The sequence below is a fragment of the Diuraphis noxia genome, unplaced genomic scaffold (genome assembly GCF_037042655.1).
Source record: "Diuraphis noxia isolate RWA-SAM2 unplaced genomic scaffold, SU_Dnox_SAM2 contig0002, whole genome shotgun sequence".
Classification (NCBI taxonomy): Eukaryota; Metazoa; Arthropoda; class Insecta; order Hemiptera; family Aphididae; genus Diuraphis; species Diuraphis noxia.
The window spans coordinates 4,316,159-4,330,053 of record NW_028301712.1 but is presented as its reverse complement, the minus strand read 5'-3'; the positions used below and the strand labels follow the sequence as shown (position 1 = coordinate 4,330,053).

The following is a 13,895-nucleotide window of genomic DNA, read 5'->3' as shown; positions in this document are numbered from 1 at the left end:
GAAGTACACTATATTACTGTAAACAAAACCTGTATAATAAAGACAAAATTTTCAAAAAACACATGCATTAATTCTAAAATAGTTTGACGCGTTTATAAATAATACATAGGTAATATCATAAAAAATACCAATTAAATAACACGACAAATCGTTTATTCGTGTAAGCGTACATTGAATTCCTACAATTAATGTGGTATAGAAATTTTAATATTTAGAGATATATTTGTTTTACTAAGACTCGTCCACAAAAATATCATCTGTTAATAATAAAATGGCTATACTGCATTAATTATAGAAACGCTATACACATTTATACGAATAACTAATTATTTTTATGTACTGTAAATAAACGCGTCAAACTGGAATATATGTATGAGATTTGTGAAAATATTGTCTTTATTATACAGGTTTTGTTTACAGTAATATAATGTACTTCGTATACAAAAATTGGAAAATTTTGATATGAAATTCTGATAAAGAATTTTATTTATTTTTTCTAATTACTGTTTTGTAACATCTATTGTATATGAACACTTTAAAAGTGTATGGTTAAATTATAACTTTATCCAATCATTCGTACTTATGAATGCTTATAACTAAAACGTATGATGGTAGAAGGTTTGTGAAAGTCACGGTTTTAGTATAAACTACAAAAAAAAAAAAATATTAACTAAAAACTATGCATAACTGAGTATAATGAGAACTATTTGTATGAAAATTAGTTTTTAAAAACATTGTTCTTGAGTAAATTTAGAAATTGATGATTTGACTTATTAAACAATTTTGCTACTAAGATAATAGTGAAAATAAATCGATGAAGAATATGCCACCATCTAGACAAATATACACAGATACAAAACTTTTTCAAGTGAAGTTCTTATAAAAACAAATTTTATTTTTAAGTACCATAATATAAATTCTTTGATAATAATCGTATGTATAGATAATGTAAAATAAATATAATGATTTAAAACTCAGATATAATTTTCGAAAATATATATTTTATGACACGTCAACTGTCAAAACATTTGAATTGTTTGGTTTAATGTAGAAAATATATATGTATGAGGTTTTAAGGTATCTAATATTAAATATTAAAATTTAAGAAGCAAAAAGAAATATTTTATTTTCAACTCAAATTAATATGAAAATTGTTGTGAATAATATGGTGATTTTTAAAAAATCTAACTTGTCCATATGAATATATTTTGAATAAATGCTACAATTTTTCACACCCATAATTTGAGAAGTTAAATTACTAGTAGGGCTCGGATTTAAATGTAAAATAGATTATTACGTTAATATAGTAATATAAACGAAAGAAATCTATGATATTAATTTAAAAAAAATGTTTAACATAATATAGTGGGCTTTACAAAACGATTAAATAGATAAAATTATTAAAACATACATTGAATCATATATTATGTTGTAAAATAATTAACATTTACTAGAGCCACAACAAATCATAAGCAGGAAGAACTTCTTTGTCCTACTCCACAATGATTTCCGTGGTCTTGCAATAACCGGGGTTATCGTCGGTTCCTTTGCAGCACCATCAATACAACCGACATCCGTTATCAGTTCCAAGGAACTCACCGATTCAGACGGTTTTAACAAGCCGCCTACAGTCTCGACCATACTACACTTTATAGAAATATTGGACATCGATACTGCTCGACTGCAAGGGATCGAATCCTCGAGAACATCGATTTTAGACGTTGGCTGAAGTAACGGCTTGGACGGGACAAGTTCCATCTCGCAATTTTCTGAAATGGTAGGTGTTATTTTTTCCGTATCCGACAATAAATTATAGTAACAAAATGCCATACTTTCATCGAATATCGGAATTAGTTCTACTGGCGGTTCGTCTGCAGTTGGGTCTGAATCCTTCAGCGTCGTATACGAGTCACTAGACAGTGTATTCATCTCGACATCTTCGGGGCAGTCCTCGGTGACAAAAGATGTATGAATCACTGGCATATTTGGCATTGAATTACATAAATCCGCGGGCCCATGACTTTCAAGTTCTTTTAGCTGATTTGTACGGATATTATAGAAAATCTGCAACATAAGATCGGTCGTGGATAGCACTAGCGGATCGATGGCTGAAGACCTCTCCGTCTCTGACACTGAGCTAAGTCTTTCGGGCGTCTGCAAATCATCTGAACTTTCCAAAATGTCCTGTTGTTTTCCTTGAAGATCGTTGGAAACTTCATGCATCTGATCATTTTTGAACGATGCGTTTTCATTATAATCTCCTTCCGACATCTTCAATTCGCTTGATCGTTAAATATTACGTTTATTTGAGATTAATTAAATTAAATAAACACTTAATGTAATACGATAATTGTATAGACACAAAATATACGAATATACTAAAAAACTTTTAATTCGAAATTAACACAATAATATAATATAATATGTGACTGTTTCAACTATAATATTATGAATGACAAAAAATATGAATGTATTTATATCAACACTCATCTTTACCATGGCAACAAGATTATTATTTATTTTAATAGTAAATACTAAAACTCTTATACATTTTAACATGATTTATATTTTCTTATCTAATTGAACCAAACTGTTTAATATTAATGAGTATAGTTAAATAAATATTAGATTTTGATATTTTTTATACTACCTAGTATGAATTTACTTTGAATTTAATTAAAATCTATTGATTGAATTCTGTTTTTCTATCATTTAGCAATTAGATGCACCCATGCACCAAAGTCTGTTTTATAAAGATATATCATAGCCTTGACGTTTATCGTGCAACGTTGCATTCGTCTTATCGAAAAATATTAATTGATTGGTATATATATTTTTCGTAGAATATTTTTATACATTTTACATATTTATTTATTTTTAAATGTGTCTTTATTTTTAATATTTTTCGTGTCTTAAGCGCGTTTACAGTGTATATTTCAGTTATATTTAGTGCTTTAAAAGCCGAATTCTACTGATAACACATGTCTTAAATACTTAGCAAAGAATGTTAAAGATTTTATTTAAAATTAATAAAAATTAAATATAATGAATACCTTCATTTACTCGTATTATTAACGAGTTATATGACGCTTGTATAATACAAAAATTCCCATTTACGAAGATGTGCAATCAATATCACATGTAATTATACTTAAAATGATTGCCTTATTTCATCAAGAGAATGTCATAACAGCATGTTTTATTTATTACAAATGTACAACATATAAAATTTTCATTCAATAGTTACAATCTTGTGCTAATAATTATGATATATTTGAGCGAATTGAGTTATTATTGAACTCTTAAGTAAGAAAATTATCTAGTTTCTGTTGTTGATTTTTAAAAAAAATTTTATTTTTAGATGAGTTATGAGTATGTAATTAAAATAAAATAAAATAAAATCTATAGTATATAGTACACTATCACCTGAGTAACCCTGTTCTTGAGGGTAGAAGATCACAGGAATAGCGGAGCACGAGCTGAACAATTATTAAATGATTTTTACAAGGTAGGCTTCAATGTGTGTTTGGACACGACCATGGTTTACACTCGACTGTCTGGCTATATTTTATAATATACATACGAGTATATTGCCGTACTCTACGTTCCTGTGTTCTGTTAACCTAAGCTAAATCGGCGAGCGCGACATAAATGATGAGTCAGTAATCTGTAAATCGTTACAGTTACTCCCTCTGCCATTTAAAATCTGCCCTCAGATTTAATTTTAAAAAACAAAAATTTAGAATAAAAAATAAAAACAGAATAAAAAAAAACCTGTAATCAAAGGTGGGTTAGTAAAACACGTGATCACACCTTGGATATTTTCGACGATGAACATCTATTCCGTTCTTCTCGGTGATTGAAATAGCCTTGTCGGAACATCCCTCTTTTATTTTCGCAGGATATATCACGGTTGTATTTATTGATTTTATAAATAAATTTAAGTTACTTGTCACTGGTCATGTCATTTATTATATTATATTTTAATGTATAAAAATTATTAAATTACATGTATGATGTATGTATATTGTATATACATTACGCACTTATTAAAGTTATACATTGCAAGAATTGCATTTATTCATACATTTTTACATATCCAATGAAAAACTTTACCAAAAATTAGATATGTTTACAATAGTTGGTAGGTGGTAAAATTGAAATGCCTAAAATTTACTTTAACAGATTTGGTTTAACAGCGTAAGAACAATAGTGGCTCTAAGGCTTACACAAAATTGTTCATTAAATAATTTGTTAGTAAAATAAAGTAAATATTTTTAGTATATAATAAAAATATAAAAATAATGTAATTATTATATAGCTGTTAAAACAGCTGTTTTAGAATGTCGTTCATAAAATTGTCGCTCATTTCTTGCTGTTCATTCTGAAATTATCTTTGATTATTAAACATCAAATAACTAACAAATAATATATATGTTATAGACACTAGCATCGTCATCAATATTCACGCATACGCTCTATAATATGTTTTATTATAATATAGCCTATCCAATGGGAGACTGGGACTAAAATTAAAGTATCAAAGTAGTGAAGTAGTCCCTTTGTTTATTTTAACAATACATACTCGAAATTTCATATAATTTAAAATACTCTAATTTTATTTAGTATCATGAAATGCGTCGAAGACGTATGATGTGCGCTTCATAATATTATCGGTCACTATAAGCTAGTGTAAATCTAATTTTTGTTTGGAACATAATTTATTCAATAAAAATAGCAAACGCAACATGATTAACACAGTGTACCTGTTTTTCCTCTAATAAAACAAAATGTATTTTTCAACGTTTAAATACTTGATTATCATATTTCAAAACGTGAGTACAAAAACAAAGTCATTTATAAATGGACCTATAGCTTATTTTGTTTCGATTTCTATTGGAGATTATTTTGTTTGGATATTCAGTAATTGAAGAATTAAATAAATTACAAAAAGTTCGTGACACTATACCAGAAAGATTAAAAAAAGCGTTCGAAAATCAAAAAATAAACAAAGATCCAAATAAATGTGACATAGATTTTAAAGTAGGCGAACAAGTCTTAGTAAAAGTACCAGTACGAAAACATACATTTTTTGACCGATATGATGGACCATATCCTGTAATAAAGAAATTAAACACAAATTCATATTTAATAAAATTACCAAAGAATGGTAAATTAATAGATGTGCCAATTCATGTATAACAAATAAAAAAATATACTGATAAAAGACATCCAATGCATATACCACGTATTACTACTCATAAAAAAATAAAAATAAAAAATAATAATAAATATAAAAAATAAATGCAGAACATATTTTTTAAATACTACTCAAACCCAAACAATACAAAGACGTCGAAAAAACTATTCAGGTGCACCTGTTTAAAAAAAATATATAATAATAAATATTTTTTTTAAATAGTATATATATAGTTAATAGAATATTTACATTTTACTAAATAACACTTAACTGGTTTAAAATAATAGAAATAATTACAAAAAGGTAGTTGAGGATGCTAGAGGATTTAAGTTTTGTTTGTGTGCCACGTACAAAGACCTAGTTTATAAACTCTAAGTCAATTGTGGGTTATAATTATTCAAGAAAGATTGTGAGGGGGCAACTTCTTAACACAGTTATAAAATATGTCCTACTATAACAATTCATAGTACTACTTCAATGAAAGTATAATAACTATGATGTCCTGTGTAAAAGAAAAGTAAAAATAGTCACTAAATGTTATTCTGTTCATTGGAATATTTTTCAGAAGTTTAAAATCTAGCAAGAGACCTTGTGATTCTACATTACTGTGTCCACATTGACCCCACCTAGAAAGAATTTCTGATTATTTTGGATGGCTATAATATTCGAGAAATTGTGATTTCATGACCTAATATCAATAAGTATGCAAATGATGTTTCAATTAATTGTTTATTTGTTATAAATTATACGAAAAAGCATAAATGTAATTAAACTAATAATTCTTATTTAAACTAATATGTTTCCTTATCCATAATATATTATTTTACAAGGAAATACATAGGGAAAAAAAACCTTTTTTTAGGTATCTAATTCTAAATACAACAATAACATAGAAACTATAACGAAACAAAATAAGCTATAGGTCCATTTATAAATGACTTTGTTTTTGTACTCACGTTTTGAAATATGATAATCAAGTATTTAAACGTTGAAAAATACATTTTGTTTTATTAGAGGAAAAACAGGTACACTGTGTTAATCATGTTGCGTTTGCTATTTTTATTGAATAAATTATGTTCCAAACAAAAATTAGATTTACACTAGCTTATAGTGACCGATAATATTATGAAGCGCACATCATACGTCTTCGACGCATTTCATGATACTAAATAAAATTAGAGTATTTTAAATTATATGAAATTTCGAGTATGTATTGTTAAAATAAACAAAGGGACTACTTTGATACTTTATTACTTTTAGTCCCAGTCTCCCATTGGATAGGCTAATGCATATAATATTATATAATAAATAATATAAATTTTTTTTTAAAAATCAACGAGAGTACACATATAGTGTTCTTACCTAAAAGTTCAATAATGGATAAATTCGCTCTAATATCAAAATTACAGCACACAATTGAAACTACCTAGTAAACAAAAATTTGATATCTAGTTGATGTGGATAACGGTGGCAACACATGTGGATGAGACGTCCTCTAAAAACTTCGACATACTATAAAAAACGTCGTAGGACGTAGACTTAAATAAATTGAAATTACAAAAGGTTATTTTACGTTAGGGCGTAATATCAAATTAATGTTCTTTTTAAATTTTTCATAGCCATGTCTGTTTGTTTAGCTTTAACGAATACCGTAATTATAAATTTTTTAAATTTCTAATTCTGGTATCACCAGTATTGGATAATACGTGGTAAAACAACTATACGCCTTACCCTCGTATTATCTAGATAATGACACTCTCTAAAATTAATTAGAATGACACTGTTAACTTTGAGGTACGATGTTATGCACTTGTCGATTCTTAGTTAGTTCCTATATCTAATGAAATGACTCAAAGATTACATATATCTTGGCACTATTCAGTTTAATAAAACCTCATTGACACATCATAGTACGTATATCCCGGCGCTGCTGCTATGAAAGATAAGAACTTAAGAATGACTAAAAAATTGTAAACTCGGATTTTGGGTCGGAAACATTTTTATTCAGATATAAAACAAACATAAATAGTCAAACAAAGTGACAAAAGTCACTTGGCAAATTCAGATTGCCTAAATAGCCCGTACTATGATTGACGTTTCACACGTTCAACCGTCGTACCTACGTGTTTGCCGAATCACTCATCCGCCACTCCGGACTGGATTCGATCGCGGTGTTATATAGTAAAATATATTGATGCCTCAGCCCATCTTGCTTCATTGGCCTGACCTACTTTAACAATTTACAAATAGAAATATTCCCACCTATATTATGTATATATTACAGCGACGACTGTCTACAACATACGACATAATATAAATACATTACATTTCGGATATTTTTTTTAACAACTGTAATAAAAAACCTCTATACAGTTTTAACAGTAATATTTACCAAAATCACATCTCTACAGTTTAGTGCTTTATGTTATCATCATAGGCAAATAGTGCTACACAATTCGTGGTGTATTCGTTCCAATATTTGCTCATCACACATATTTTGTGTGATTTCCAACGGCCAATAATATGATTATGGAACGGTAAACTCACATGCGTCACCGCTGCCATATTTTTTTCACAGTTGTCTCGTGTTAGTTTTGAAAACACATTGGACACACATACAGTAATAAGATACCTAGGTAGGAAATGTTATTTTACTCGGTATTTTTTCTGCGGACGTTTGATCATTTATATTTATACAGGTTTTTTTCACCACTCCAAAATAAACACGAAGGAAAATCTCGTATAAGCGAGATATTATTAAGTTTTCATCGGGCTAAAGTGAATTGCCGCCGATTTATCTTGCACGTCGCGAGACCATTCGGTGAGCCCGGTTGTGTGCGAACGATCTAAATGCGTTTCGGTCGACGTATTTGTAGCGGCGAAAAATAAATGAAATAAATAAATAACGTCAATCGGGTAACCGATGACAGGTCGTATGACGGGTAATGTGTAAAATCATACTAAACACGCACTCCACCGACTACTCACTGTAGTTTTGGCATTGGAACTATAAACTTCAGTAGAATATCTTCACTTCCTGTCCAGACCCAAAAGGCCGAAACGTACCAATATAATGTTATAGGTTATTAATTGTATGTGTATATGTACCTAAATATAGGATAATGATATATTATTATTGTTATCGTTATCGTTAGGACTTGGGCGTTAGGCATAGGTGTGGTCGTTCAACTAGCACAATAATTGAAAAATTTAACCATTGCGATCGATTCATACAATATATTTATATTTTATTACATTGTTAACCTTTATCGATTTTAGTTTGTTGGCATGTGATTATTTAAAAATCGAAAATCACGTTTCGTGATCACTTCGTACTTATAACGTAGTCTTATCAGTTACGTACGTTGTATAAATATCAAAATATAATAAAATCTCTACCTCTTGTAACGGTTTTCCGTTACACAACTTGTGTGCTGAGTGTGTGTGTCTTACACGAATGCGTATTATTTATGATGCCGATAAAAGTCACGATTCATTGGGTAAAAGTACCCTGGTAATTATTATTACAATAATATATTTTTGAATCGCGATTGTAAACTATGCGAATATAATTTATGAGAACGGTAAAAATTATAATCCAAATAATTAATGTTTTGTAGAGTATTTTGGTCGATATTTATAACATTTTCAAATACATGTGTCATTTTTAAAAATATTAGTACAAATTGTACCTAAAAGTCGTACTCTTTTTAAAAAAACGTGAGTACTCTGTATTAATATGTAACCCGAGCATGTGTGGTTTCCGTCTTATTCAAACGCACAACACGTCCAAATTTCAAAGTTCACAATAATCTATTTTACTCTGTTATATTTAAAATAATAATGACTTAAACCATTGTATATTATTATGTAAAGGTAAAATTATTATCTAGGGATTATCCAAGGAAATTATTGATATATTGATTTTGAAGCTAGTTATAAACGTTTAAGGTTTTACAGAAAATGCATAGCTTTAAAATGAACATAACATGTTTTGTAATATATATTTCAATAAATCCTTACAGAATGCCTTCAGGGTAATATCTAAAATTTAAATTTCATGATATAGGTGAATTCACTCTAATCTAAAAAAAATAATAGAGTAAAATTTATCATTGCGAATGAAACATGTGATGTGTTATACGTCATATAATCATAGCCATTAGAATATTCGGGTGTTTCATCCTCATAATAATGTAGCCCGATTAGGTATCGAATAAAATAATATTATGGTTCTATCCATTGACGCTAATACCGGGATACCACAATGTTTAGGTACCTACAACCCAATCAGCACATGCGCAAATTTCATAAAATGTATTTCGTTTAGCATGATAATTTTATAGAAAGTCAATCATATTATTATTACAATATATTATATTGTATATACTACATAAAACATATTATATGATATTAATATGATCATTTTTCATCCAACCTTTTTTTTCGTCAACGTATAATTATTGAAAACATGCATAAAGCATAATATTATCATAATTTATAACGCAATTTAAAATCGCTCGGTAAAAAATTGGCTGACAGAAAGAATTCGATTTTATCGAATCGGGTAGAACACGAATAATTTTGCATTTTTATTTATATAACGACGATGTTAATATTATTACACGCCCTCTTAAAAATCACGCCAAAAGTTTTTGGGATTAAACCATAATAATGATTTGATACAATATAATATTATGCTTTTTTAACATATAATAAGATAATATTTTGTATACGATTCGTTGTAGAATGTTTCTTCCTGTATTAATATGATACTGCGACGTATGTGCATTATCGCTCCCAAAATATTTATCCTTATCTCTTTACCACAAAAAAGTATAATCTTACGTTCGTACTTATGACTAATCGGTATAGTTTAAGCTTTAAAATAATATTTTTTTTAGTGCACACTAGTCACTGTTAATATCCTGCACAAACATTTTTGCGCTACTCAATCCGGAATACGGTGTTACTATATACTACAGACAATAACATAGTTTAAAAAAAACACCCATCGCATGTTATACCAAAATCTATTTTATAAAAATATTAAGAAATAATCTAAATGAAAGTTCCTTAAGTGCTCACGAAATCTTCGTCAAAATAAAACACTTCATAAATAATTATAACACTACATTTAGTTTTCTATCACTGACACTTTTTTTCTAAATAGTTACACTTTTAAAAATAACTATATTAATATCACAAGGTAAACTTATCTGACAGTTTATGTCGTGGATGATTTATTTAAGAAATAAAATAATATCTAAAACAGTTTGTTAAAAAAGTAAACACTTATTGTAGGATATTATGATGCATACTATAATCGATTAATTATTTTTAATAAAAATTCAAAAGTATACATATATGTACTGAGCCTCACTAAACATTTCTCATTCAAAAACTCTGTGGGCCTAAATAGGATAGATTAATTTCACACACTTATAAATATTCAGTAAAAAATAATTCACCTAATGAATATTATAATTGAAATTATGTTTCAGGGTCAAATATAAAATGGAGAAAATATGAGTTTTATTAGATAAACACCTGTCTAATTTTGAAATTGATAGTGGCATGTTATTCAGCAGTGTTTATTAACTTGTCATTAACAACATATTATATTATCATATTCCATTAAAACGGACACTTCAAGTCAACTATTCCATTACACATAAGTCATAAACATTCTAGACGACGTTTTATTAATATTTTGTTTTTAATGGAACGTCCAAATGTATTACAGGAATCTATAGTAGGTACCTATAACTATAAGCACATTTTGCTGTTGCAGAGCATCACAGATGCCAAAAAGATGTAATTATAATTTATATTGTTTCATATATATTGTTAGAACTTACGTGGCCAACACCATTCAATGATTTAAAATACTTTACGCATAATATATCCACATCGAAATGATAATAGTTCTATCTTGCATTCAACCGAATTTTATTTGAACGATTTCCCGTTCTGTTTGATAATTTTATCTAGCACGTTTGCACAGTTCTGACTGTAAAAATTCGATTACATTAGTGTCACAAGCCCTAATATAACAGTGACTGCAGAAGTATAATAATAAAAAATAATGTCTAAATATTACATTGATGTATACTGTTCGTCACCAGGATTTGCCTACGGAGTGTAAGAACAATATTTTTTGGAGAGCATGTGTCGCTGCTGTGTGAACATTGCGAATCCGTATAAAAAAAGTATAATGAACGTCGACTTGTAAATTATAATAAAAACCTGTCATAAGTCATAATACACGTCACACGCTGAATGATTTTAGAATAAAATAATTAATTTTAATAACATCTTGAAAACGTACTACCCACCACTACCATTACGTTAAACTGCAGTTATAATTAAATATGTACGTTAATATTAGCATAATACTTTATTCTGTCCCCCCATCCACTTGTGGCATTATAAAAGTAGTACAGTTGTATATACAGAGCCCGCGATAAAACACTTTTATTTCACCAATTACTGCATCTTTTAAATATTTTCGTCGGAGCTTTAGCCTTTAACTTTATAATCAATATTATTCAGTTTATTATTATTAATTATCTACGATAGACCAATTCAAACACTACACGTTCTACAGCACTGTACAAAGCGCATAATATACACTAAAAAACTATGCTAGTATAAAGGACTTAATAAGATAAATAATGGTATCAAGAATTTCGCCACTGCGAGGCAATTAAATATAACATAAACCAACATTGTGTTGTTTGTACTTATGACACACAGCCAACAACCTATCAATAGACGTAAAGTAGCCGTTTTTGTAATAATTCCTTCGCGTGAACATCCAATTACCATGATATTATAGGCAAGTATTGTTTTGTTTCCAAGTAATTCCATTCCTTGATAAGCTGTTAAGATGTTATTACTTTCTCTAAAACTATTTTAAATAAGGTTGGTGACAGTGCATCACCTTGTCTAAGTCCTGTACCTACTTCAAAACTTTCTGGTATTTTTTCCACAAATTTAACTTTGCAACAGCTGTTAGAATTACATTCTTTCACCAATTGAATTAATTTAGTTGGCACTCCAAATTCTTCTAGAGCCTTCCATAACTCATCTCTTATGATACTATCACATGCCTGTTTAAAGTCTGCGAAGCATATGTGTATTTCTTTCCCGAATTCGTAATATTTTTCCAATGCCTGTCTAATTGTGAATATGTGGTCTGTTGTCGATTTACCTTTTATGAAACCGATCTGATAGTTTCCTATTATGTCGTTTGTATATTTCCCTAACCTATGTAGTACAGCAATTGAAACAATTTTATAATACGTGTTAAGGAGCGCTATCCCCCTATAGTTGTTTAGTGTTCATTGTGTGATCCTTTTTTGTAGATCGAGCAAATAATCGAAATTTTCCATTCTTGAGGGATAATTCCATTTTCCCAACTATTTTTGATAATTCCGTGTATTTTCAACAATGTTTCTGGGGTCGATACTTTGATTAGTTCTGCATTTATATTATCTTCTCCTGATGCATTGTTATTTTTTAACATTTTTATGATATTTTTTATTTCTTCAAAGTTAAGTGCCAGTATTTCTGGTTGTACCGGATAGTATGTTGGGTAGCTTTCATAATCTTCATTAAGCTTTTGTTTTACGTTCAAAAGGGTGTAAAAGTGTGTTTTAAATCTATTCACAAAAGATCACAGTTATAAATAAATCGGCCCAGTGATATGTGATATTAGATGAATAATAATTATTGACACTGAAAATGACATTCATAAAAATAATTCGGTTATTATAACTCGAGATGTGCAGAGACTTTAAGGTCGATATCAATCGATTAATAACACATTAATTCGTTATAATAATAATAATAATATTATTGGTCAACTCTCGTGGGGGGCTGTAACACGTCATGGTCGAGTCTAATTACTATAATAGTACTGAATATGCGTTACATAGGCGTGTACCATCGCTGCTGCACATTGTTATAATAATGTTCTTATAATCGTTGACCAGTGTTTTGCGGTCTAATTGTGGACGGACACGTTCTCGGACGAGATTTATATGCGTTGACAGTGGTTAAATTAATTCGGACGACAGCTAATACACCCGACGACGACGAGGACTTTGGCCGGTGTCCCGAGAACTCGGACCATGCGGTGTATATATTAAATAATTGGATTTATGGCCGAGAAAATGCGATGAGTGTTGGAAATTTTCATCGTAGCTGTGTGACGGTGGTGTTGTTCGATGCGATAAATAATTGTACGAGCGTATTGCATGGCATTCTCGTCGGGTCGTTTTATAAATACGCTCGATTAGAACTCGATCTGCACACCCGTAGATCTCTCTCTCTCTCTCTCTCTCTCACACTATCTATCTCCGACAAGTCGAAAACTATTCGTCGAGATTGTTAACTACATAATATATATATAAATGTACGCATAGGTATACTTATAGTATATGATACAACTGCACGACTGCGGCGCCGTGTTATTATTATGTGCACTGTTCAAATTGCGATAATTATTGTCGCCTTGTCGGTGTTTTGCTGTGTAAAGACTTCAATAAGTTTATCTAATATTAAACTCGATTTCAGTCTCTAGAATTTAGCAACAAGGCGATTTCATAATTTATTTACCCGAAAAGACGGAAAACGTGATCAATATTGAAATGCGGCATCGAATATTCAAAAAAATCCCTCACCGATG

At 29.4% G+C, this 13,895-nt stretch overlaps 1 protein-coding gene across 1 annotated transcript; it reads right to left on the bottom strand.

The window, feature by feature from the left end:
- Nucleotides 1–1,440: 1,440 nt before the first annotated feature.
- LOC149057940 (uncharacterized) lies at nt 1,441–2,300 on the bottom strand. Its single transcript, XM_089221530.1, has 2 exons — nt 1,833–2,300; nt 1,441–1,769 (listed from the first exon to the last, which is right to left on the bottom strand). Exons 1-2 carry the CDS (start codon nt 2,269–2,271, stop codon nt 1,441–1,443), a joined length of 768 nt encoding a protein of 255 aa, XP_089077656.1. The 5' UTR covers nt 2,272–2,300.
- Nucleotides 2,301–13,895: the final 11,595 nt, after the last annotated feature.